This window comes from Apodemus sylvaticus, chromosome 1 (genome assembly GCF_947179515.1).
Source record: "Apodemus sylvaticus chromosome 1, mApoSyl1.1, whole genome shotgun sequence".
Lineage (NCBI taxonomy): Eukaryota > Metazoa > Chordata > Mammalia > Rodentia > Muridae > Apodemus > Apodemus sylvaticus.
In genome coordinates, this window is record NC_067472.1 from 87,766,302 (window position 1) to 87,793,256 (window position 26,955).

The 26,955-nt window shown below is 39.4% G+C and overlaps 1 protein-coding gene across 4 annotated transcripts in view; it reads left to right on the forward strand.

Moving 5' to 3' along the window:
- The window catches only part of Smg1 (SMG1 nonsense mediated mRNA decay associated PI3K related kinase), a 102,901-nt gene that overhangs the window by 71,590 nt on the left and 4,356 nt on the right, over positions 1-26,955 (forward strand). For all 4 annotated transcript variants that reach the window (XM_052200586.1, XM_052200557.1, XM_052200566.1 and 1 more), the window contains 23 exons: positions 786-1,032; positions 1,394-1,623; positions 2,881-3,129; positions 3,925-4,063; positions 4,150-4,259; positions 4,385-4,603; positions 5,019-5,209; positions 6,152-6,324; positions 6,448-6,727; positions 7,755-8,027; positions 8,199-8,433; positions 11,448-11,674; positions 14,358-14,508; positions 14,604-14,793; positions 15,243-15,712; positions 17,723-17,857; positions 19,714-19,866; positions 20,156-20,335; positions 20,981-21,208; positions 22,748-22,959; positions 23,112-23,218; positions 25,401-25,580; positions 25,662-25,768. In XM_052200586.1, coding sequence (XP_052056546.1) covers positions 786-1,032; positions 1,394-1,623; positions 2,881-3,129; positions 3,925-4,063; positions 4,150-4,259; positions 4,385-4,603; positions 5,019-5,209; positions 6,152-6,324; positions 6,448-6,727; positions 7,755-8,027; positions 8,199-8,433; positions 11,448-11,674; positions 14,358-14,508; positions 14,604-14,793; positions 15,243-15,712; positions 17,723-17,857; positions 19,714-19,866; positions 20,156-20,335; positions 20,981-21,208; positions 22,748-22,959; positions 23,112-23,218; positions 25,401-25,580; positions 25,662-25,768 — 4,686 coding nt within the window. The remainder of the gene's footprint in view (positions 1-785; positions 1,033-1,393; positions 1,624-2,880; positions 3,130-3,924; positions 4,064-4,149; positions 4,260-4,384; positions 4,604-5,018; positions 5,210-6,151; positions 6,325-6,447; positions 6,728-7,754; positions 8,028-8,198; positions 8,434-11,447; positions 11,675-14,357; positions 14,509-14,603; positions 14,794-15,242; positions 15,713-17,722; positions 17,858-19,713; positions 19,867-20,155; positions 20,336-20,980; positions 21,209-22,747; positions 22,960-23,111; positions 23,219-25,400; positions 25,581-25,661; positions 25,769-26,955) is intronic.

Genomic DNA, 26,955 nt, shown 5'->3' on the forward strand with positions numbered 1-26,955 from the left:
TGATTTTTCCATCCTTGCTCCATGTTTTACTAAACATAGTCTCTTTATGTGAATATGCTAGTTTGTTACTATCCCTTGATTGAGGGGAGATTTTCCAGTTTGTTTAATTTTATAAACAATTTTCTGAAGATTGCTTTGAAAGTTTAGTTTGTTAATCCAGATATACATTAGCTATAAACAGGGATAAAACTTTGCTTGATTCTTTGTTTCCCGTGGATAGATCTTTGTATGATAAATTCATTGCTCCCTGTGGTTATTAACAGTGGTTCTATTTTCTTTTCATATTTCAAGTGGTCAATTTTAAACTGTTACTTCTGTTATATTGTCTGGTACAGTGTTGTCTGTTGTTCTGTTTAGTTTAGTTTTGAACAGCCTCTTATAAATTCATGATAGAGCTGTAATTTTTCTTATAACTTTGTATCAGTAACTTTGCAGATGTTGTCCCAAGGCTGTATCTGCTGTTGTACTATGGCCAAACTCATTGGTTTGCTGAGGCATAGCCCAGGGTTTCATAGAGACCTTCTGTGGGAATTTCTCCCATGGCTCCTCTTGATTCTCTTTATTTGGCAGTGTCTTAACAAACTAATCATATAAAACATATTAGTACAATAATCCCTATTTCGAGGGTGGTCCTCATCCCTAGCATCAAGTCAGACATAGAGACTAGAACAGCAGGTATATATATATATGGGGGTGTTTGGGTTTACCTTTATGTCAAATTCAGTGAGAAGAAAACATGCTATACCAGAATGCAGACGTCTTTTTTTTTTACCTTGTGAACATAGATAATGCTGAGTTTGCAACAAAGAGCACAGAAACGAGCAAGCTACATCTTACGACTTGAGGAGATCAGTCCTTGGTTGGCTGCCATGACTAACACTGAAATTGCACTTCCTGGAGAAGTCTCAGCCAGAGATACTGTGACAATTCACAGTGTGGGTGGAACTATCACCATCTTACCAACCAAAACCAAGCCCAAGAAACTCCTCTTTCTTGGATCAGACGGGAAGAGCTATCCTTATCTTTTCAAAGGTAGAGATAGTTGTATTTTTAAGACAAGTGTGTGACTGTTAATGGTATTTGAGTGTGCATGAACATTAGGATAAGACGGCTGTAGATGAAATTCTGTGTTTCTTGTGTCCTATGTGTTTTGAATGATTGGTTGGTTGCATGTCCCAATATTCCTCCCTCTGCACCTTGCTTATGATCTTATATAAGCAGACCAATTGAGTACAACTCAGTGTTAATAACTAGTTCTGATACCATTAAATTCAATTTGATATTGTTCTTAAGTCTGCCCTACTGTGTTCAGTGTTAACTGAAAATGTAAGAAGTAGTGTACTCCTAGATGCATTTGTCACTCACCCTGCTAATTTTGATTTTGTATTTATAGGGCTAGAAGATTTGCATCTGGATGAGAGAATCATGCAGTTTTTATCTATTGTGAATACTATGTTCGCTACAATTAATAGGCAGGAAACACCCCGTTTCCATGCACGGCACTATTCTGTAACACCACTGGGAACGAGATCAGGACTGATCCAGTGGGTGGATGGAGCCACACCATTGTTTGGTCTTTACAAACGATGGCAACAACGGGAAGCTGCCTTACAAGCACAAAAGGTTTGGTAAAATTCAAGTTTACCTGTGTTCTTACTGGACTATGTATGAACAAGTATGTATTAGGGCATTCTTAGTGTCTGTGTAAAGTTAAATATATGGACATGTGTCTCAAGTGTTAGAGTAGGCAGAGTTGATACCCTTAGTAAGTGGTAGTGAGGAAAACTTTCCTGCAAAAGTAGTTTTAAAACATATGTAGTTCCTAATTGCTCTGCAGTTTGATATTTCACATCTTAAATGCTCTTAAGAGCTTTTGAATTAAATTTGTAAATAATAAAATGCTTTGAAACCTAGATTTAATATTCAATATTTAAATAAGAACAGTGAATTACTTATCAGTACAGTATCCCTTTTTTTTGTACCTACCCGTGAATTTTAAAATTTGATTTCAGGCTAAGAATTTTTATTTGAAATTAATTTAGTCAACTACCCATGATATTTATATGTGAAGAAGGAGAACTGAGTCCAGTTCTAGACCAGGTCTAGCCAAGTACATTATGCAGGCAGTTAAACTTGTGAAAACCTTTGAAACTTGTGAAAACTTAAAGCTAGTGAAACTTGAAAAAAATCATACTTTTCTTCTCCATTTTTATATATTTGTGTGGTGCTTGAGAATCTAATTTCATCCCCTCCCCCTAAGCCTTTCTGTACTGTACCTTCAGCCCAGTTTCAGAAGCAAGCACAAGTCTGTAGTCCAGCTATTAAAGAATAAGTTAAAGAGCTTGAAGAACTGTCCTGACTTTGTGGAACATGTTTCTTAATAGCTGTGTTTATTTCATGCTGAGTAAATCATAAATGAAGGCTGGGCGGTGGTGGCTCACGCCTTCCACTCCTACTCCCAGCACTTGGGAGGCAGAGGCAGGTGGATTTCTGAGTTCTAGGCCAGCCTGGTCTACAGAGTGACTTCCAGGACAGCCAGGGATACACAGAGAAACCCTGTCTCAAAAACAGAACAAAACAAAACATAAACGAAGAATGAAAATATACACTAGTGGATTATACCTTTAAAAGTGAATTGTGTTATAAAAAAATACAGATTGGACTGTAAGTTGGACCTTAAGAGTCCAATTTTTAAACAAAATCAATCAAAATAAAGACAAGATAAATAGTCCAGAAGAATTGACTTTTGATTTTCTTTTGTTTTTACATATAAAATATAGCCAGTAAGGTGAAGAAAGCTATGAAAAATCAGTTTTTTAAAATACTTTATAGTTTTGGTCTTTCCTTAAGTAAAACTAATCTTTTAAAAAATTTTTTAAGGCTCAAGATTCCTATCAAACTCCTCAAAATCCCAGCATTGTGCCACGTCCTAGTGAACTTTACTATAGTAAAATTGGTCCTGCTTTGAAAACAGTTGGCCTTAGCCTGGATGTGTCAAGGAGGGATTGGCCCCTCCATGTGATGAAGGCAGTGTTGGAGGAGTTAATGGAGGCCACACCCCCAAACCTCCTGGCCAAAGAACTCTGGTCATCTTGTACTACTCCTGATGAGTGGTGGAGAGTCACACAGGTATGCAGCATGTGGGGTTAGATGTCACCAGTGTTACCCTGACTTTGATCAGATTTTCTTTGTCAGTCTTTCTAGTCTTTCTCTCTTTCCAGACTTTGTAGTTGACTCCTGTACTTGAATGGTACTTGAGAGTTATAAAAGTGCCACTGATTGTAAGGGCGGGGTGGTGGGGATGATGGATAGAAGTAAAAAGTAAATATGAAAAGAGCTGAAGTTCTTTATTTTAAAACCTAGCTTTTTGGGCTGGGCATAAATCCCAACACTCACGAGGCAGAGGCAGGCAGATATCTGTTAAAGACCAGCCTGGTCTACTTAGTTCCAGGCTAACCTGTCTACGGGAAAACAAAACAATAAACTACTCATTATTCCTGGGGCTGGTGAGTCTAAGAGTGTGTACTGCTCTTTCAGAGAACCCAAGTTGGTTCCATCACCCATATCTGGGGGTTTACATTTATTTGCCTGTTAGTCTGGCTCTGGAAGATTTTCAATGCCTTTTTTAATGGCCTTCTCTGGACTCCACACACATAGACATATAATTAAAAATTGAACTAAGTCTTTAGCAACAACCCCTCTCCCAAGCATTCATGATATCCCTTAGATCTCAGTGTTAAATGCTCCTTATATTACATGGTTATCCTGGGTAGCCATGTGCAGCAGTCTTAAGGAGTGCTTTGCGATTATTGGTTTATTTTAGAACAAGGGAAGTAGGGTTATGGAGTTGTATTGACCTCAGATCATATAGCACCTTTTGAAGGAAGATTGGCCCATGAGGTTTACTTACTTCTTTCTCCTTAGTCCTATGCAAGATCCACTGCTGTCATGTCTATGGTTGGCTACATAATTGGCCTTGGAGACAGACATCTGGATAACGTCCTCATAGATATGACAACTGGAGAAGTAGTTCACATAGATTACAATGTTTGCTTTGAAAAAGGTAAGATGAAATGGGCTTCTACATTTATTTGAGGGTCAGGTTATTTTGGTTTTAAGGGCAAAAATTAAATGCTTTGTCTTTTCAAGGTAAAAGCCTTAGAGTTCCTGAGAAAGTGCCTTTTCGAATGACACAAAACATTGAAACAGCACTGGGTGTAACTGGAGTAGAAGGTGTTTTTAGGCTTTCCTGTGAGCAGGTACGCCTTTCCTCTTTTGTCCTGTAGTGTAACTGTTTAATGAGCAAAATCCATGGGAGGAAGCCATAAAACATTTTCATATGGAAACTTGTGTGGACTTTACTGAAAACACTTATAAAAAATAGGTTCTCCACATCATGCGGCGAGGCCGAGAGACTCTGCTGACACTCTTGGAGGCTTTTGTGTATGACCCACTGGTGGATTGGACAGCTGGTGGTGAGGCTGGGTTTGCAGGTGCTGTCTATGGTGGAGGTGGCCAGCAGGCGGAGAGCAAGCAGAGTAAGCGAGAGATGGAACGTGAGATTACCCGCAGCCTCTTTTCTTCCAGAGTTGCTGAGATAAAGGTAAAGCCCAAAGATGTTATGTCACTCACTGTTAGCTTTTTAACAGATCAGATGTACTTAAGGGTTGAGTATATTAGGTATTTAATATTAGGCATATTAGGCATATCTGGGTGTGAGGAATCCTTGTCATCTCTGTTAGATTATCCTCCCACACTGACAAATTCACATTTCTTGGAATTATTCCAGTGAACATAAGTGTCTAATAATTGAAGAGTCTCCCCCTCCCCCCCTCTTTCAGTAGTTGAAGAGCTCAGGTTTATTTTCTGTGGCCTGTGAATCGGTTCACTTAATGGCAATGTGAATGTATTAATTATCAAAGGTAGTACAACAACTAATTTCTTAGTTGGGAATTTAGGTAAAGCAGTACACCCATATGTACCCGTATTTACTGTTCCTGATCACAACTCTCTTCTAGGTGAACTGGTTTAAGAACCGGGATGAGATGCTAATTGTGCTTCCCAAGCTGGACAGCAGCTTAGATGAATACCTAAGCCTGCAGGAGCAGCTGACAGATGTTGAAAAACTGCAGGGCAAACTGCTGGAAGAAATAGAATTTCTAGAAGGAGCTGAAGGAGTGGACCATCCATCTCGCACTCTGCAACACAGGTTGAAAATAATAGTTGATTTATGCTTCTCTGCATTTGAAGTTATAGAGAAATTTTGTATTTGTGTAAACACTGTCAGTTTGAATTAGAATTTTCAGCAACTTGGTATGAGTTCTGTTAATGGCCATGATTTCAAACTGCAGATATTTAGCTGTTTACTTTTTTTTTTTATTTTACTTAATTCTGTGATAAATTATTGGACATAACTGTATATATAGTGAGTGATTAGAACACTTAGATTTAGAAAACCTAGGGTTTGGTGTTCTCTCTCTCTCTCTCTCTCTCTCTCTCTCTCTCTCTCTCTCTCTCTCTCTCTCTGTGTGTGTGTGTGTGTGTGTGTGTGTGTGTGAGTGAGAAATAAGTCTCTTACTCATTTATTTGTGCAGTGGCACAAATTGCTTTCTTGAGTTTAAAAATAAAGCATACAGGAACCAGAGAGATGGCTTAGCAGTTAACAGCACTGACTGATCTTGCCAAGGACCCTGGGTTCAGTTTCCAACACCCACATGGTGTCTCCCATCTATAAATACAGTTTCAGGTGCTCTAGTCCTCTCTTCCGTTCCCATGGCTCCTGCACATAAACTTCATATAGTCATACAGAGACATGAAAGTAATAAATAAATAGATCTTTTAAAAGCATATGGAATACAGCGGGTAATGAGTTGTTGAATATGTGTGCCTATCATTGCTAGAGACTTTTACTCTAAAATGATCCAGCAATTTTCCTTCAAGAAATCTCAGACTCAGCTTGTGTTAGTGTTCATTTAAAATGTGGGAGTAGTTAAGGAAATTGCAGAGTTGGAACAAACCAGGACAAGGAGACATTTGAACAGTGTCCTTGAGATTCAAAAGGAGCTAACTAGTCTAAATATTTACAATATCAAGCCTTTACTAGATAGAAGAAAGAGCTGTGACTGACCTTTGACTTTGATTTTCTGATTAGGTATTCTGAGCATACTCAACTACAGACCCAGCAAAGAGCTGTCCAGGAAGCAATCCAAGTGAAGCTGAATGAGTTTGAACAGTGGATAACACATTATCAGGCTGCATTCAATAACTTAGAAGCAACACAGCTTGCAAGTTTGCTTCAAGAGATAAGCACACAAATGGACCTTGGTATTTGAGCTTGAGGATTCTGTCACTATGTTTGGGAGGATGGGAGTCTTAATTTTTGAGTCTTAATTGAGTCTTCTTTCAATGATTACTGACCTGAAATGACTTCATTGTTACTGTCTTTAGGTCCCCCAAGCTATGTACCAGCAACAGCCTTCCTACAGAATGCTGGCCAAGCACATCTCATCAGCCAGTGTGAGCAGCTCGAGGGGGAAGTCGGAGCTCTACTGCAGCAGAGGCGCTCTGTGCTCCGCGGCTGTCTGGAACAGCTGCATCACTATGCAACTGTTGCTCTGCAGTATCCAAAAGCCATATTCCAGAAACATCGAATTGAACAGTGGAAGGCCTGGATGGAAGAGCTCATCTGTAACACCACAGTAGAGCGCTGCCAAGAACTCTATAGGAAGTAAGTTTGAAGGCATCTCATTCTCTTCATTTAACACTGAGTGAAGCAGGGTTGTGTTGTAAGTTGCTGTCTTAGAGCTTCTTTCTGTTGCTGTGATAAAGACCGTAACCAAACTAACTTAAGGAGGAAGTGGTTTATTTTTATCTTACCATGTATAGTCTAACATGAAGGAAAGTGAGGGGAGGAACTCAAGGCAGGAAACCTAGAGGCAGGAACTGATGCAGAAACTATGCAATAAATGGTCTTCCTCCCTTGCTTGCTCAGCCTGCTTTTTCATACAACTCATCAACCTGCCCATGGACTGTGCTCTCACATATTAATCATTTATCAAGAAAATCCCCTCCAGACCTGTTTAAAGGCAGGCAATCTGGTGGGGGCATTTTCTCATTCTTCTTCCCAAATATGTTGAGGTTTGTGTCAAGTTGAAAAAACAAATGCAACCATGTTTTTGTTTTCTGAAAATGGTTAATAGATAAAATTTCAATGAAGTTCCTTTGTTGTTTGTTTGTTTTTTTTGTTTGTTTGGTTTTTAATGCTTATGAGAAAGTTTGTCATTTGTTACCTTTCCAAGGAGCAGAGATTATAAAATTGTGTTATCCAGTATCATGGTGTGTAAGAGGATGCTTATTGCAAGTTTGAAGCTAGCCTTGTCCTATAGGCAGACTGACTCAAACTGCTCAGGGCTTGGGTGTGAGCCATTGGTTTATGTATATGGAATTTGCACCACTGTGGACTCCATTCCTGCAGTGCAGCAGAGGGAGAAAGAGGATATTGAAGTGAGCTCATTTAGGGTTTCTCTTGCAAGACAGTTTCTCTCAACTAGTAGATGAAAATTTCACATGGTAGGATTAAGGACGTTCTTAAGTCATTGTATCACTCAAGCCATTTTATGAAGTAGCTTGTGTTCTTGAAACTTTTCTGAAGAGACTTTTTTAAGAATAGAATGTAATTTTCTCATTGTACAGTGTGAATGTAATTTATATGTAGGGTATATTAATATAAGCAAGCCCCTGCTTTATTTCTATAGCTATGAAATGCAGTATGCTCCTCAGCCACCTCCAACAGTGTGTCAGTTCATTACCGCCACCGAAATGACCCTTCAGCGGTACGCAGCAGATATAAACAGCAGACTTATTAGACAAGTGGAACGCTTGAAACAAGAAGCTGTCACTGTGCCAGTTTGTGAAGATCAGTTGAAGGAAATTGAGCGCTGCATTAAAGTTTTTCTTCATGAGAATGGAGAAGAAGGATCTCTGAGTTTAGCAAGTGTCATTATTTCTGCCCTCTGTACCCTTACGAGGTGAGCTAGTGTGCTTCATACTAGATCATCTTATTATCTTCATTTGTTTATTTTAATCCCAGATTTAGAGCACTATTATACTTGGCCAGTGTTAGTCAACTTTCTTTTGAGATTTGAAGCCTTCTCTAGTCTATGTGCACTCAATCAAATTTGTTTTCATTGTCCACATAGGCGTAACCTTATGATGGAAGGTGCAGCTTCAAGTGCTGGAGAGCAGCTGGTTGATCTGACATCCAGAGATGGAGCCTGGTTTCTAGAGGAACTGTGTAGTATGAGTGGAAATGTCACCTGCTTGGTGCAGTTACTGAAGCAGTGCCATCTGGTACCACAGGACTTAGATATTCCCAACCCAGTGGAAGCATCTGAGGCTGTTCATTTAGCCAATGGAGTATATACATCTCTGCAGGTGAACACTTCTAAGTTTGGTTGGGAATATAGTTCAGTTGGTAGACTGCTTGCTTAGCATGCGTGAAGCCTTAAGTTTTATCCTGAGAGACATATAATCAAGAATAGTGTCACATGCCTGTAATCCTGGTATTTGGGTAGTAGAGGCTGGAAGATCAGAAGGTTCAAGGTCATCTTCAGCTGTGAGACCCAGTCTTAAAACAACAGCAAACAAACAAACAAACAAACAAACAAAAAAACACAACAGCAAACAACCCAGCAGCAAAACAGATTATCAGACAGTGTGGGGGGGGGGGAGGGGGGTCCTCTCCTTTTGGCCTCATGCTTTCTAGGTCAAGGTTAGATATTAAACAGTCTTGCTTAGGTTCTTCAAAGAGCAGTTTGACTGTTGAATGTTATTTAAGCAGTTATTTAAAATGCTGCTATGGCTACATGCGTGTTCATAAAGCAGAGATTGGTATGAGGTAATTAATTTGACTGTTGCTTAAGCAGTCATTTAAAATAAGGATCAGGGGCTAGAGAGTTGGCTTATTTGATATGAGCACTTGTTTCAAAGGACCTGGTTCAATTCTCAGCACTCAAATGGAGAGGCTCATCACCTCCTCAGGTATCAATCACTATGTATAGTGTAGTGGTGAGTTTGGGCTACACCACTTTGGCTCTCTATGGATTGTACATGTGCACCTACTCAGGAGCTATCTTGGATCTGTGAATGAAAGACAGATAGATAGACACATAGACACACACAGACACACAAAGTGTTAATTTAAAAATGTCTTGACTACTTCCAAGGCTGGGCACTTGTAAACCTTCTTCTGCTACCCTAGACCAAATTGGGGATTCTTACCCAAATTTTTACATGGCTTATTGGCCTTATCTCCTGTAGTTCCTACATTCATCTGCATCCCATGGTTTTGTTATCTTTTTCCTACCTGCTGAGTCCTAGTAGCCCCTGGCATCTTTATTGATTGACCAGTTGGGGACAAGGACCTTCAGTGTTTGAACTACACAAATTTCTGATTGAATCAAAGCATTAGAACTAATCTCTAATTGTTTCTAATTAATTACTGTCTAAATTAGAAAAAAAACAAAACATGAAACTCTCAAACATAAATTGAATATAACCATAACAATTATGTAAATCATAAGAGTTATGATATACTGTTAATATCCAGTCTTTCATATTTGTCAGTTACATAACTACCACTATTCCTGTCCGTCCGTCCGTCTTTCAAGACAGGGTTTCTCTGTGTATCCCTAGCGGTCCTGGAACTCACTCTGTAGACCAAGCTGACCTCAAACTCAGGAATCTGCCTGCTTCTGCCTCCCAAGTGCTGGGATTAAAGGCGTGTGCGAGCACTGCCTGGCATTATGTGCTTTCATGAACAGTTATTTTTTTTGTCTGTAGATGGGTAGAGCAAATTTTGCCTCATGGCTACTTTGCCATGATAAGCAACCTTGCCTGGAGGTGAAGATGCTCAATTCTTTGAAGGAGAATGAGAAGCTATCAGGAGCAGACATGTCTTGTCAAATGACCTTTAATAATGAAAGCACATTAAATGTCATATTTTGTGGATTTCTGAGGTTTTTGAAGGCTATGTAAAGTATATTTGAATTGTTAAACCTTAGCTATTCTTAGCCATTTCTATTTGAGTAAATTGAAAGCATTTTATTATAATTAAATTAGAATCTAAACTATGAGTTTACCATCTGACCCTTAACTTGTGTTACTTAATCCTCGTAAACAGTTTGTAATAGCAACTGTTAGTAGGACTGGGCCAAAACTTTGTATTCATGAATGAGTTGCATAGGGCACAATGGAAGAATAACAATATTAATTTCAAAGTTTATATCAATAGACAGATTTATACCAATGTAAGATTATGGCTACACAGTGTTTTGTTCAAGAATATTAGTAATCTGTCCCATCTGTTTCCTCTCTGTTCAAAATTATGACCATTTTTAAATTAGCCCTTAAAATGACAACCTATCTATAATTTGCAAAATAACCATAACCAGACACCCAAACCCAGGGAATTGGGCTGATGACTCTCCATATAACTTCTTCCTGTTAGAGATTGGTTTTAATTTTTGATTCAATTGGGAATCTTTGAGTCTAAAGTCTTCCTTGTCCCTAATTGGTTTTTGATAGAGCAGTAAAGATGCCAGTGGTTAACGGCTGGGCAAAGAGAGATGGGCCAGGACCCTCAGAGTGGCTTGGACTAGGGTACATTGAGGAGGAAGAAAGATTGCCATGAACCAGTGGGACAGGAGGTGAAGGCAATGAGCTATGTAAGAATTTGGATAAGTGGCCACTGGCCCATTGGGCCTCAAGTTAGAAGGGGAAGGTTTAGGAGTGCCTAGTCTTTGAGGTAGCCAAGACATTTTAAAATAACTGGTGTGTGCGGGCATGTGTACAAACTTCAGGGAGCTAAAGCAGTATAGCCAGAGCTGTATAGTCCAAGCTCTCCACTACATGTAGTGTATACACATACATGAAACAAAATACTCATACACATAAAGTAATAAAAATAAAATTCTAAGGATCAGAGTGTGGCTTTGTGTAGGTTGGGTCTCCCTCCCCCTTCCCCTCTTCCCCTCTCCTCCTCTCTCTCTTGTTTTTTCATGACAGGGCTTCTTCTCTGTATAGCCCTGGCTGTCCTAGGGATCTTACCATAATGTGGTCCATGCTGGCCTCTAATTCCTGCCTCTGCCTCTGGTTAAAGGTGTACCATCATACCCAGCCTAGTTTTGTTTTTAAATTTGGGGCTTTTTGGACACAGAATATGTTTTTGTAGCCTTGGCTAGTGTGGAATTTGCTATGTGGTACAGGCTACTATCAAATTTAAGGCAACCCTCAAACTTGAAGCAATCCCTCAGGCTCTGCTTCCTCAGAGCTATGATTACAGGCTTGTGCCACCATGCTCTGTATGACTTGGATTTCAGTTCTGGGACTGCATTATGAAATGTATAACACTTAGCAAAAACATTAAAATATATATTCCTCTTTTGTAGGAATTAAATTCAAATTTCCGGCAAATCATATTCCCAGAAGCACTTAGATGTTTAATGAAGGGGGAATGCACCTTAGAAAGTATGCTCCATGAACTAGACAGTCTCATCGAGCAGACTACTGATGGAGTTCCTTTGCAGACTCTCGTTGAGTCGCTTCAAGCCTACTTACGAAACACAGCCATGGGACTTGAAGAAGAAACTCATGCTCATTATATTGATGTTGCCAGGTAAATGTGTTAACCAGCTATGCTCTGTTTCAGCAACAACAACAAAAAAGATGGCAAGTCAGCAGTAGTGACATATGCCTGGAATACCAGGGCTTTGGAGACTAAGGCAAGAACACAACTAGTTTGAGCCATGCTCCCTCACAGAAAGAGAGGTGGTAGGAATTGGGAGATAACCAGGTAATGAGTTTCTTAGCTCTAACCTAATTAAATTTATTTTTAATTTTTGGGGCAAATCTGATTACTGGTGAATGTTTATGATTGGAAAAAAAACAACACAAGTCCGTTACTTCATGATTACAGTTTTACTAGAGATTGTCTGTAGTCCTGTGCAAGCTCATCTCTAGTCTGACCTTAGTGCTTGCCTTCTTCACAATAGCAGTGTCATGAAATGGGCAGTGGGAAAGTCATGGAATGTGCTTGTATTTCACTAGTAACATACATACCTCTTTGAGTGTCTATGCCCTTTAGTAGTTTATGCAGCTCTTTGCTGTACATACATCTATCCTTTTGTTGCCATGGCTACCTGTATGTACATAAAGTTCAGTGTGTGTATATGGGAGGGATTAGTTTTTATGAGGGGTGAGGGTGTGGGCACACTTGATGGGGAGGGGGAAGTCACTTGCCACTGCATATGTGGAAGTCAGAGGACAGCTTTGTAGCCTGTTCTGTGCTTCCATCTTTATGTGGGTTCTTGGAATCCAACTCAGGTTGTAAGGCTTCTGTGACAAGTACCTTTACCCACTGAGACCTCTTGTCAGATCTCGGTGTATTTTTTTAAGCCATGAAATTATCTGAGGTAGTTACCTTGGCTGATTAAATGTATATTCCACTTCAGGCAAACAATTTTAATTTAGTTTGGGAGATTAAACATTTGTGTTCTTCTTTAATTCCAAAAAGCAGTTTGACTTCAGAAACTTTTGTGATTGCATAGCTCTGTAGACATAAATTGTAGCTGTGCTGAGCCCTTAGAGACTCAGGATCACTTTCTTTGTCATTCTGGTATTTAAGTTTACTGCAGAGAATATAACTGAGGAGACAGAAATACTGCCCACCTGATTTCCTCACATGGAAGATAGCAAGGAGAGAGGAGGGAAGGGAGAGGACATGTGAAGTCATCTGCACCTGTCCATTCTGGTTTTTGCTCTGTTTCTTGTTAATTTTGTTATGTGTGCTGGGGAGGGTGCACATGCCAGTGCTCACGCAGAGAGGCCAGAGAACTGCTTTGTGGAGTCCTATGTCCCCACCTTTATTAGGGTTGTATATTGAACTCGAGTCATCAGGCTTGCATACTCTGATAGTAACTGCTTTATCCATTGTGTCATTTTTAACAGCCTTCCCTTAGTGGTTTGTTTGTGGTGTTTTTTTTTTTTGTTGTTGTTGTTGTTTTATGTTTTTGGTTTTTGGAGACAGGGTTTTTCTGTGTACCCCTGGCTGACCTAGAACTCACTCTGTAGAGCACACTGGCCTTGAACTCAAACCTGCCTGCTTCTGCCTCCCATGTGTTGGGATTAAAGGCGTGTGCCACCACTGTTGCCCAGATCCTTGGTTATTTTGAAGTAGATTTTTTTCTTAAATAATTCAGGAAACAGAATATGCATATAATCTTTTGTTGTTCTTTCAACAAAAAGGTAGCAATAATACCTTCCTGAAATCAGTGCTGTATTTAGAAATCCTCTGTGTTTTCTTTTTTAGCTGTAGTTGTATAAGATTGTAACTAATGATATAGACATGTGTCAGCTAAAAGTGGCTTAAAATATTTATGTAATAGAGGTATCATCATTTCAAGGACCAGTTAAAGGTTAGGTTAAAGCTGTGTATGTTTTACTGAATTTCAGACCTCCCCTTGATGTGTAGGTGTGGGTGCAGGTACATGTGCTCATGTATGTATAACAGAAGTTGATGTTCAGTGTCTTTCTCTTTTGCTCTGCCTTTTTTAAAATTATAAGAGTCTCTCATTGAGCCTAGAGCTCTCTGATTGGCTATAAACATGATTCCCTGTCTTAGTTTTTCGTTGCTGGAGTCAGAGGCATATGACTTAATGCCTTGCTATTGATGAAAGTTGTCATCTGACATGCTCTAAATCACACAATAATTTTAAGTTTTAAAATGTACATAATTCAAAACTGTATACTCCAAATGGCAGGTACTTCCATTACTGTCTAAAGTTGGTTCCAGTTACATTGCTATAGGACCACTGCATCTGACAATTTTATAGATCTACATTTTGGAATTAGGGTCTTCTCCCCCCCCCCCCCCCCCCCCCCGGGTTTCTCTGTATAGCCCTGGCTGTCCTGGAACTTGTAGACCAGGCTGGCCTCGAACTCAGAAATCTGCCTGCCTCTGCCTCCCAGAGCGTTGGGACTACAGGCATGTGCCACCACTGCCCAGCTGGAATTAGGTTATTCTTTATGTTCTTATATATTATATAGTAATTTCTAGAATGTCCTTCACATTTGTATAAAATTGAAATCACATATGTAGGTATTACATATAACTAAAACTGAGCTGGAATCATTGATTTCATAATAGAATTGGCACTAATACCATTCTCTCATAGAAGTGAGCATAATGGTAGCATGTTTCCATAGACTTTGCATAAAAGTGTCTAAGACTTACAGACTTTTGTATTCCCCAAACTAACTCCTTCAGGTGAGGGTTTTAACACCAGTTTCTTTTTCTCTAGAATGCTACATGCTCAGTATGGTGAATTAATCCAACCAAGAAATGGTTCAGTTGATGAAACACCAAAAATGTCTGCTGGCCAGATGCTTTTGGTAGCATTTGATGGCATGTTTGCCCAAGTTGAAACTGCTTTTGGCTTATTAGTTGAGAAGGTAAACATTAACTTTGTTTTATGAAAGGTATAAGTGCAATAGTCTTTTAATGTAAACAAGAGGAAAGTGAGCATTCCTTTTTTCCATTTGCATAGTTAAACAAGATGGAAATTCCTGTTGCTTGGAGGAAGATCGACATTATTCGGGAAGCCAGAAGTACCCAGGTCAATTTTTTTGATGACGACAATCACCGACAGGTGCTAGAAGAGATTTTCTTTTTAAAAAGACTACAGACAATTAAGGAATTCTTCAGGCTCTGTGGTACCTTTTCTAAAACATTGTCAGGTAATCTTAGCACTCTGGCTTAGCTTGCCTTCATAGTACTCTAGAAGGGATCAGTTGGAGCTGGCTTAATTTAATTGTGCACTTGTGACTTCTCTGTATTTTAGATAAGCAATATCTTTTTTTTTTTTAAATTAGCAGTTTGTATTTAATTTGAGGATAATCTAGTTAATTGGCTCATCTATTGGTTAGATGGTTATAGGTGGTTAATATTACAGTTATCTGTGTAGCCCTAGTGTGAAGTCCATTTCTCATACACAGTTAGCAGCCTTTCTTTTTTGCATTACACAGTCAGTGTTTTCACTGTAGTGATGGGTAAGCAATATCTTATGTGATCTTATTTGTTCAGGACTCGTTTTAAGATGATTTTCATTTTTCTTTCTTCCTTCCTTCCTTCCTTCCTTCCTTCCTTCCTTCCTTCCTTCCTTCCTTCCGTCCATCCATCCTTCTAGGATCAAGTTCACTTGAAGATCAGAATACTGTGAATGGACCTGTTCAGATTGTCAATGTGAAAACCCTTTTTAGAAATTCTTGCTTTAGTGAAGACCAAATGGCCAAGCCTATCAAGGCCTTTACAGCTGACTTTGTAAGACAGCTCTTGATAGGACTCCCAAACCAAGCCCTTGGACTCACATTGTGTAGCTTTATCAGTGCCCTGGGTGTAGACATCATTGCTCAGGTAGAAGCAAAGGACTTTGGTGCTGAAAGCAAAGTTTCTGTAGATGATTTGTGTAAGAAAGCTGTGGAGCACAACATCCAGGTAGGGAAATTCTCACAGTTGGTAATGAACAGAGCTACCGTATTAGCCAGCTCCTATGATACAGCCTGGAAGAAGCATGACCTTGTGCGCAGGCTGGAAACCAGCATTTCTTCCTGCAAGACAAGCCTGCAGCGGGTGCAACTGCACATTGCCATGTTCCAGGTAAGCAATTTGCTGTGTAGTTTGGTTTTTCTCACACAGTTCATATATGACAATATAAAGAAAATATGTAAAGTGCCTTAGTTGTGCCAAACCAAAATGAACACTTTCAAGGGTTTTGTGTTTTCTTTGCAATTACTTTATTTTATTTTATTTTACTTTATTTTATTGGACTGGACTGGAGTTGGTTTCATATTTAATGTCCTTTGATGTTCTTTACAGCAGGACTGCATGATAAGCATTTATATATTTATGTATTAGTGAATAGTAAGTATTGTTTGTGAATGTAGTTTATAATGGTTATATTCATGATGTAGGTAGGTCTGCATCCTATACTGTTGAGATTATAATTAAATTTATCTCTGAATAGGTTTCACTGATGCTCTAAAAATACAGTGCATAGCTTTGGGTCTAAGTAAATCTTTTATTTTGAAAAGTGTGTATAGAATAAGCCTGTTTTGTCATGTAAGCACAGGCTTTGGGATAAGATAGATTTGCATTCATGACTTGTGTTAGGCAACGATCTGTGAAGATGGTAAGAATGTTCTAACAGAGTGTTGTAGTTCAGGGATGGCTCTCATGTATGTATGTATGTATGTATGTACACACACTGTGGCTGTCTTCAGATATACCAGAAGAGATCTCATTACAGATTGCTGTGAGCCACCATGTGCTTGCTGGGATTTGAACCCAGGACCCCCAGAAGAGCAGTCAGTGCTCTTAACTGCTGAGCCATCTCTCCAGCGCCCTATTTATTCTTTTATAAATGTAGACTTTGACATTGTTAAAAGAATCTGTTTTCTTGAATCTGTTTTGACATAGACAGTGGTTATTTTGTTTTACTTTTGTCAGTGATCAGAAGAGAGTATGTTTCAGAGGAACTATTGGCAGTTTTATAATTACTAGCTATTTTCTTCATAAGTTAGGAAGAGAAGTATATTCAACCTGAATCACATTAGTTGTGTATTAATAGTCCTGCTTCTTGCACATTAGCTATGGATTGGGGTAATGCGTTATGACTTCTGAAAATGTTTTATTCTTTGAAATGCTACACATTTTGGAATTTATTCCCTTAGAAATTACCAGTGTTGGGACTTGGGATGTAGCTTACTTATATGGATCCAGGACACCCAACCCTGCATAAACTGAACTGGGTTGTACACTTGTTTAGGCTGGAGGATCAGAAATTCAAGGTGATCCTCAGCTATATGGCAGGTTTGAGATCAGCCTGGGCTATGTGAGACCTTGTCTAAAACCTTCTCTAAATAATAGTAATAATAATGAGAAACAAATCATAAATTTAAAAGTGACAATATTGAGGAAAACTCGTTTAAATATGGGCACACTTTAATATAAAACTATTGGATTATTTAACTGGTGCTAGAAATCACCATTATGATTTCTACATGTTATGTCAGGTACATCACTAAACTATACCCCTAGCTGCTAAAGAAGTTGTATGACTCTCAGATGACCAATGACCCTCAGAACATTAAAAGAAAAAATGTTTTAATAGTTTTTGGAAAGTTCTGTGCTATTATTATTTCTTACAGTGTCTCCTTGCTAGACATGCCCACCAGACCCCAAACTAAATTCACTGCATCTTCTTATCGAGAGATTGACACACACACACACACACCACCACCACCATCATCACCACCACCACCAAGATAAGGGTTTATTGTTTTGAAATGAAGCTCAAACTGACTGGGAACTTAATCCTCTTTTCTCCATCTCACAAATACTGGGATTACAAGTTTTTTTTCCACCAGACCTGTAAAGGTCAGTTGTTTTGGGGAGCAGGTGCACCAAATGTATTTAGCAGATGTCTTAAGAATTCCTATTTGAATGTTACGTATTAGTGATGTGTGAAGTTCTTTTATTCTCCCCAATTAATTGTTCCTTTATTGCAACTCAATTTTCTGTCTTTTCCCAGTCTCACCTCATGTGACTTTCCTTATTTATCTGAAGTTTTGTTCTACTGGGTCTATAGTCCCTTTTTTCTTTGAATAGTGGCAGCATGAAGACCTCCTTATCAACAGACCACAAGCCATGTCAGTCACCCCACCTCGCTCTGCAATCCTGACCAGCATGAAAAAGAAACTGCATGCTCTCAGTCAGATTGAGACTTCAATAGGGACTGTTCAGGTATGTCTGACTGTCTTCCTACTAGCACCTTCTGTTATAGAAGTAGAACTCAGCATATCTGTGCCCATCTTCAGCTCCTAAGCCAAGTGAATATAACAAAATCCCTTTTCACTTTCAGTTTTATTTGTTTTTTATTGAAAATTAAATCCTTTTCATTGAGTATATTCTGATCACAGTTTTCTATCCCTCATTTCCTCCCAGAGTCTACCTCCCCTCCCTTGCAACTCTAGGCCTCTCTCTCTTAAGAAAACAGGCATGTGTTTTGTTGTGTTCTTTTCCAAGGCCAAGGACTACTGTAGTGACTATTTTACCTGCCTTAGTGTGAAACTTGACACTTTTTCTGTTCTGTAGAAAAGGATTTAATATGTCCAGTGGAGCAGAACATGTTTCTAAATGATTATTCACTATATGCATCCAGCTCTCTGTTGAAAGCTAATTTTTTAGTTAATTTTTTTATTTTTATCTGTCTGTCTGTCTGTCTGTCTGTCTGTCTGTCTGTCTTTTTTTTGTTTGTTTTGTTTGGATTTGGTTTTTTTTTGAGACAGGGTTTCTCTGTATAACCCTGGCTGTCCTGGAGCTCACTCTGTAGACCAGGTTGGCTTTGAACTCAGAAATCCGCCTGCCTCTGCCTCCCAGAGTGCTGGGATTACAGACGTGTGCCACCACTACCCGGCTCTATTTATTTATATATTTTGGTTTTTTTCGAGACAGAGTTTCTCTGTGTAGCCCTTGCTGTCCTGGAACTCACTCTGTAGACCAGGCTGACCTCAAACTGAGAAATCTACCTGCCTCTGCCTCCCAGAGTGCTGGGATTAAAGGCATGCGCCACCACCGCCAGGCTTAGTTAACTTTTTTAATAAAGAAATTGGTCTTAACACTCTATATTTGTGTGTATAACTCAGATAATTTGGTGACATTCTTTTCTGATTATCGAATTTAATAATATGAAATTCAGTGCTCATACAGTATTTTAAAATTTTAAAGTGAAACTTGTGATCTTAGTTCTTTCAAGTTGGCTAGCAGTCTGCCACCTGAGCATGTATGTCCTCAACCATGTTTTCTGCCTTCCTTTCCTTTAATTTTAAACTTTGTGGTGAGGATTCAACATAGAATCTCATGTTTCCTAGGCACGAGTTCTCTCTCTCAGCAACATATATCTCCAACAATGTTTTTATTTTTCAATTTTTATTTATTATTAATTTAATTTTTCTCTTTTTTTGGCATAGAGATGGCAGGTTCTTACCTTGTAGCCCAGACTAGCCTGGACCTGGCCATCAGCATTCCCAGTGCTGAGATTACACATGTGCCATCACCATGCTGAGTCTTTAATTTTTAAAAAACTACTTTAAGGGGCTGGAGAGATAGATGGCTCAGTGGTTAAGAGCACTGACTCCTCTTCCAGAGGTTCTGAGTTAAATTCCCAACAACCACATGGTGGCTCACAACCATCTATCTGTAATGTGATCTGATGGCCTCTTCTGGTGTGTCTGAGAAGAGTGACAGTGTACTCAAATACATAAAATAAGTAAAATAAATATTTTAAAAAGATATTTTATATTTTAAAAAAACTGCTTAAAAAATCATGAAAACTGCAAAAAAAAAAAAAAAAAAGCAAGCCCCAAAGAACACAAACATGTTACAGATTTTAAGTAAATCAAAAGTTAATTTTTTTCTTACTCAGACATCTTTGGCCCTTAAGTAATCAAAATCAAGACGAACTCTGAAACAAAGGTATTAGATATGTTTTCCAAATTAAGCATGCGCACCATTACTACTTCTGAATCTGACCATAAAATGTTTAACACATAGGGAGTAGAGAGTGTGGTAAAGGCTCAGGGTTCCTTCGGCTCTTACAGGAGAAACTAGCAGCCCTCGAAGCAAGCATTGAGCAGCGGCTGAAGTGGGCAGGTGGTGCCAATCCTGCCCTGGCACCAGTTCTGCAAGATTTTGAAGCAACAATAGCTGAAAGAAGAAATCTTGTTCTCAAAGAGAGCCAGAGAGCAAACCAGGTACTGCATACTCCTTTCAGGCTTCTGGTTCAAGATTATTACACCATTTGAACTTTGTCTTCAGGTACTTTTAGCTGTCTCAGATCTTGTAAATACAAAAATTAAAATATGTACTACTCTGTAAATAAAAAATATATCGAATAAAAAAAATGAAAAAAATATGTACTACTCACAGTTTTTGTAAGTAAGTTCTCAGGACCATCTCTAATTCAGATTATAGAAATGTGTCATTAGTGCTGCTTATCACATCATCACCTTTTCCACCCCAATGTGGCTTCTCTCTTCACAGGTCACTTTTCTCTGCAGCAATATCATTCACTTTGAAAGTCTACGAACAAGAACTGCCGAAGCCTTAAGCCTGGATGCTGCCTTATTTGAACTAATAAAACGGTGTCAGCAGATGTGTTCATTTGCGTCACAGTTCAACAGTTCAGTTTCCGAGTTAGAGCTTCGTTTATTACAGAGAGTGGTGAGTCCTGTGGGAGAAACTAACTGATAGTGTCTGAAATTTTAAGGCCAGTAACCTAAATTAAGGTTATGGTTATTGGAGACTGAATATATGTAACAAGTTGTTATAGGGATGCAGCGATGATTAAATCTTGCTTTTGGCATCCATGGAACTCTTCAGTAATATGTTGAATGAAGAAGATACTGTGGCTTATGTAAAAGTTCTGAAGCAGGTTAAGATGTGTATATGTGCAGTGCCAGGAGAATAGACCAGGCTTGTTGGGATGGCTGCTGAAAAGGTGAGCTAAGCCTGAAAGTACCATGTTAAGTGGGCTCAGTGTTTGAGTGCTGTGGAAAAGATTGATTTAGGCTGTTTTAGGAACTTTTGTCTTCATTTCAAAGTGTAATTTAGGGTAAGTGTAGAGACTTGGTTATAGATATTTGTCATTCCAACTGTATTACAGGTTTTCAAGCATTATATATTTAAAGCATTTATACCCTATATGATATGCTGAAAATTTAGAATTCTTCATATAGACTTGAAATTAATTGTTAAGCATTGTCTTCGATGTATCATCAAATCAAGAGCCAACAACTGAGAGTTTGAATCTCTTGCTGATGGTTATGATAGGACTTATTTCAAGTGAATTAATTCTTATCTACTTAGGACTCGACTCTTGAACATCCTATTGGCAGTTCTGAGTGGCTTCTATCAGCACATAAACAGTTGACCCAGGATATGTCCACCCAAAGGGCTGTTCAGACAGAGAAGGAGCAGCAAATAGAGACTGTCTGTGAGACCATCCAGAGCCTAGTAGACAGCGTAAAGACTGTGCTCACCGGTCACAACCGGCAGCTTGGAGATGTGAAGCATCTCTTGAAAGCCATGGCTAAGGTAATGAATCCCACTGGCATAATTTCCTGTCTCAGAAAATAGCTTTGTGGAAAGATGTGACAGTATACAAACAAAAATAACTTCTCAGTTTACATTTTGTAATTTCTTTGTAACTGCATCAAAATGTATTCTTTTCATCTACTATGTTTTAAAGCAGGCATTCTGATTTTTGTACATAACCCCAGGCTTAAATTGGTTGTCATTGAGCAGGCATTTTGGTTTTCAGTCTTTTTCTTCTCCACCTGTATTTCTAAACATATACAGCTTACTTCTAAAGTGAATGAACTACGTACGGGTTCTTCCCTCCAGTACCCTACTCAGTCTGGTTAATAAGGACATGCATTCCCAGAAAAGGCTAAATTAAATTGCTTTATCATTACAAAATAGTAGGAACAGTCTGTAGCAAGAATCCTGGAGTTTTACTTTCTTTAAAAAAGAAATATTAAGCCAGGCAGTGGTGGAGCATGCCTGTAATCCCAGCACTCTGGGAGGCAGAGGCAGATGGATTTCTGAGTTCGAGGCCAGCCTGGTCTACAGAGTGAGTTCCAGGACAGCCAGGGCTACACAGAGAAACCCTGTCTCAAAAAAAACAAAAACAACAACAAACAGGCATGTGACCTGAAAGACCAAATCCAAAAAACCAAAAAAAAAAAAAAAAAAAAACCAACCAAACAAAAAATATTAAGCAGGGCAGTGATGGCTCATGCCTTAATCTCAGCACGTGGGAGGCAGAGGTAGGTGGATTTCTGAGTTTGAGGCCAGCCTGGTCTACAGAGTGAGTTCCAGGACAGCCAGTGCTACTACACAGAGAAACCCTGTCTCAGAAAACCTATATGTGTGTGTGTGTGTGTGTGTGTGTGTGTGTGTATGTATATATGTATGTGTATGTATATATATGAATATTTTTTTTTCATTTTAATCTCAGGTTTGGGAATATGGGGCTGTTTGACAGCAGCTGACTGAAATGCCTAGAGCTCTAGCAGAAATGTGGTTTTGACAGCTGCAGATCGTTTCTGCAATTGTGTGATATTTGGAATTCCGGGAACGTTTCAGAGGGTACACACACACATTCTAGAGCCTCAATAGGGTTGTTGGTCATTGAGGGCAGAGCTGGGGGCAGTGGTTTGTTAGTTAGTCATGCTCAAGGAAGAAACAAAAAGAAAGAAATTAGAGTCAGGGCGCTCTCTCTCTCTCTCTCTCTCTCTCTCTCTCTCTCTCTCTCTCTCTCTCTCTCTCTCTCTCCTCCCCTCCCCTCCCCTCCCTCTTCCCCTCCCTCTCCCCTTTCTTTCCTTATCTGGTGAGTGATAAGGGCTGTAACTGGAGGTTTCAAAGTCGCAAACACTGGCAACAGTCATTTTGGTATTTCTTTTTATTTGAAATAAGGAAAACAAAGATACTAGAAACAAAGATTCTATAATAAAAGAAGACTGACCTATAAGCAGCTCAAACATGTCTTAATCAAGAGATGACTCTTCTTGAGATGAGTTACTGGAACAAATAAGTCTGTTTCTAATGGTTTATGTATGTATTTGGTGGCAGGACGAAGAGGCTGCTCTAGCAGATGCTGAAGATATTCCGTATGAGAGCAGTGTCAGGCAATTCCTGGCTGAATATAAATCATGGCAAGACAACATTCAGACGGTTTTGTTCACACTAGTCCAGGCCATGGGTCAGGTTCGAAGTCAAGAACATGTTGAAATGCTACAGGAAATCACTCCCACCTTGAAAGAACTGAAGACACAAAGCCAGAGGTGAGGGTACTCCCTGGCCAGCCCTGATGACGCACAGCAGAGCATGAGAAGCTTATCTCTTGTTATTTTTATTTCTAGTTTTGTTCATATGTTTGTAAACAGTTATGGCAAAACATTCCATAAATAAATATTTTGTAAATTTTGTATTTCAGTATCTATAATAATTTAGTGAGTTTTGCATCACCCTTAGTCACCGATGCAGCAAATGAATGTTCAAGTCCAACATCATCTGCAACTTACCAGCCGTCCTTTGCTGCAGGTATGAAAGAGGCCCAATCTTGATGTGTTGTCAGACGTTTATACATACAGGTTTAGGCGGTTAACTATGGGCAAAGGTTTATTGCGTTTATAGTCACTGCCTTTTAAAAGAGTTTTCTTTAACACTGCCCCATACTGGCTCAGTAGATTTTGGAATTATCAAAAATTTCCCATAACTTGAGCTCCTAAGGATCTAATGTCTACTCTGTCCTCTCTTCCTGTGTGCTACACACACAACGGGTGTGGGGGTAGTAATGTCATAAAATCTTTACAAATAAACCAAACCGGAGAAGTCTGCACATTTGTTGAAATTTAATGTTGGTTTTTATTTAAAAATGTATAGACTGATTTCCCTCATAAAGAGTAGCTAAGGTCAAGCATGGCTGTGCATACTTGTACTTGGGAGGCCTGCAAGTCAGACCTGAAGGATTGATCTTATATTTCGCTTTTTCCTCCTTTCCTTCCTTTTTCCCCTCCTTCTCTCCTTTCCTCGCTCCTTTTTTAAATTTTATTCATTCATTCATTGTTTATTTTTAGATGTTATCTCTCTACATAGCTGTGACTATCCTCAAACTTACTATGTAGACCAGGTTGGCCTTGAACTCTTAAAGATCCGCCTGTCTGCCTCCCAAGTGCTGGGATGGAAGTCGTGCACGTGCCCAACTTCTGACTTTTAATTATGATTTAAATTTTTATTCTTGTTGAGCCTTTTAGTATAGTAGATTAATAAGAGAAAGGGATTTTTTGGAGTCTTCCATCCAAATTAAAACATGAAAACTATTGTGCATATCTGTAGGGCTTTTTTTAAAAAAAAAAAAAAAAGAAATACATTAACACATAGACATCAGGCTCATCTTAATTTTTTCCAGTTAATAGTAAATTGATAATTGCTTGATGTAAAGTTTATAAATGCCCAAAAATATGTGGTTCTATGCTGATACTTATTTTATAGGATAGCATTTTACTGCTAAACCCTGGCTGGCCTAGAACACTGATTTTCCTGCCTCTGCCTCCAGGGAGCTAGATGTAAGGTGTGGCCACCAGTTTATCTTATCTTTCCTGTGTTATTACTGCTATTTCCTCCTTCAGCATATTTTGTTTTTCCCTTACTCCCAATTCCTTGCAGATTTCCTCTCTCCCTATCCTATCTTCATACTATTTTTTAAATAAAAAATCATCAAATCCAAAAGCATGCACAGAAAATCTAAAGCCAAATGAAACAAAGTTCTATTGCATCAGCCTTGTTTTGTCCAAAAATGCTGTTTCCTTTGGTGTCATTCACCACCTCTGACTTTTATAGTTTTCCCATTGCCTCTTCTGCATAGATCCCTGAGTATTGAAGGGAAGGGTGTGATACATTTTAGGGTTGATTGCTCTAAGTTTCTCACTCTCTGATGTTGTCCAGTTGTGAATCTCAGTGTAGACATTACTCCTAGAAGAAGTTTGGCTGATAGGTTGAGTGATGCACTGATCTGAAACCCAGTTATGTGTGGTGGCTATGACTTCCCTGGTGAGCCATTCTACAGTTGCCAGGGAGCTGCTGAGGAATTGAGGTAGGCTGGGAGGGATGGTTTAGGAAGGTGAGAAAGCCTCCCCTAACCCCCTTTAAGACTTTTAAATTTAATGTATGAATGTTTTACTTGCATTGTGCACCAATAGCCACTGCCTTGTGTCCCCAGAGATCAGGGAAGGTCTTGGTCAGATATCCAAGATTTCCATTTACCAATGGTTGTAAGCCATTATGTGGGTATTGATAGTTGAATCAGAACCTCTGTTAGAGCAGAAAGTACTCTAAACTGCTGAGCTATGTTTCCCAATTTTAAGGACTATTTTTTTGTAGTGGGTTGGGGAGGTAGGTGTGGGGAGGTGTGGATTATATGTGGGGTGGGGGGGTTGTGTTCCAGAGGTCAGCCTTGGGTGACATTCACCTTGGTTATGTGTGGGTGCTCATGCTGTAGACCTCAAACTTGAGATCCTTCTGCCTCTGAATTTGAGTTCTGGGATTAAAGGCATGAGCCACCGCAGTGGGATAAGGACTTTTAATATTATAAATTAAGTTCAAGGTTGAATACCATGGAATACATCTTATCAGCCATCCCTTGTGAGTGTGCTGCCACCCTTCCTCCAGCTCTCCCCCAGTTTCTGTTTGTATGCAAATTGAGCCACCAATTCTTTTTCTTTAGCGGTTAGGAGTAACACTGGCCAGAAGACTCAGCCTGATGTCATGTCTCAGAATGCTAAAAAGCTGATTCAGAAAAATCTGGCTACATCAGCAGATACTCCACCAAGCACCATCCCAGGAACTGGCAAGAACATCGCCTGTAGTCCTAAAAAGGCTGTCAGAGACCCTAAAACTGGGAAAGGTAATCAGTTAGAATATGGATGCCTTATAATTCTATAATACACAAAAGTTGGTTTGACTTATGTATGCCTTTGCTTCATAGCTGTGCAAGAGAGAAACTCCTATGCAGTGAGTGTGTGGAAGAGAGTGAAAGCCAAGCTAGAGGGCCGAGATGTTGATCCAAACAGGAGGATGTCAGTTGCTGAGCAGGTGACTATTTTGTTTGTTTGTTTTTTCAGACAGGGTTTCTATGTGTGGTCCTGGCTGTCCTGGAACTCACTCTGTAGACCAGGCTGGCCTCGAACTCAGAAATCTGCTTGCCTTTGCCTCCCAAGTTCTGGGATTACAGGCATGCGCCACCACGCCTGGCCTAGGTGACTATTTTTTAAGCTTAAGTTCTGTATTAATGCTGCTGGTAGGCACAAGGATCTCATTTACCCATTTCCTTATTTTATCAAGAAATAGGCTCTTGGCCTAGCAGAAGAGCCTTGGTTCAGTGGGTAGAGGCATATGCCTCAGAGCCTGACAGCCTAAGTTCAGTCTCTGGTTTCACATGGTAGAATAAAGGTTGCCAACTCATTCAAGCTGTTCTCTCACTTCCATATGTGCGTGCATGCACACTCACACTAAGTGTTAATGATAAAAAGAGAAATCAGCTGCTTAAACCTACATTCAGGACTCAGAAGGTTATTGGTAACACTGCTCTAAAGTTGTCAGATGCTCACTACTTGACTCTTCACTACTTAGTACTTTCCTTTTAGACAGCTCTTGCATAGAATTTTAAGCTGTATTACTGCTCTAATCATTCCCCATACTCAAGTTAACCCTCACCTTACCTATTCTGAAAGTATCAGATGAAGGGAGGATGACAATTTTTGGAGGTGTAGACTCTTTAGTCCCATGAATACCTGTATATTTTTGTCCAAGGTTTTATCCTGTTACTGTATCTATACCACACCTTCCTACCTCCTTCCCATTCCACCCCACCCCAGGGTGCTAGAGATTGACCATTGGCCTTTACAGGTACTAGGCAGATATGTTACTGCTGAGCCATTCAACTGTTAGTTTATTTTGAAAAAATGTTTTAAAGTTACAGAAAAGTTGTAGGGATGCCATACTTTGACAAACCAACCACTTATTACCCACATCTGCATTATTTATCTTGTTCTAAGCAGAAGTTTTCATGGTATAACCCTGAGAGCAAATGGTGGGAGGTAGGGAGGCTTCTTACCATTCCTAAAGTTCTAAGGGTTCTGACTTTCCTAAGACCACTGAGCTTGTTGCATCCTCTGTGGTCATAGAGTGCCACCTTTTTCTACTGGAGTATAACCTCTCTTCCTTTGGGTAATTCGTTTTGATTAGAAGCTTGCTCTTGAGACAACTCATGCAATTGGCAT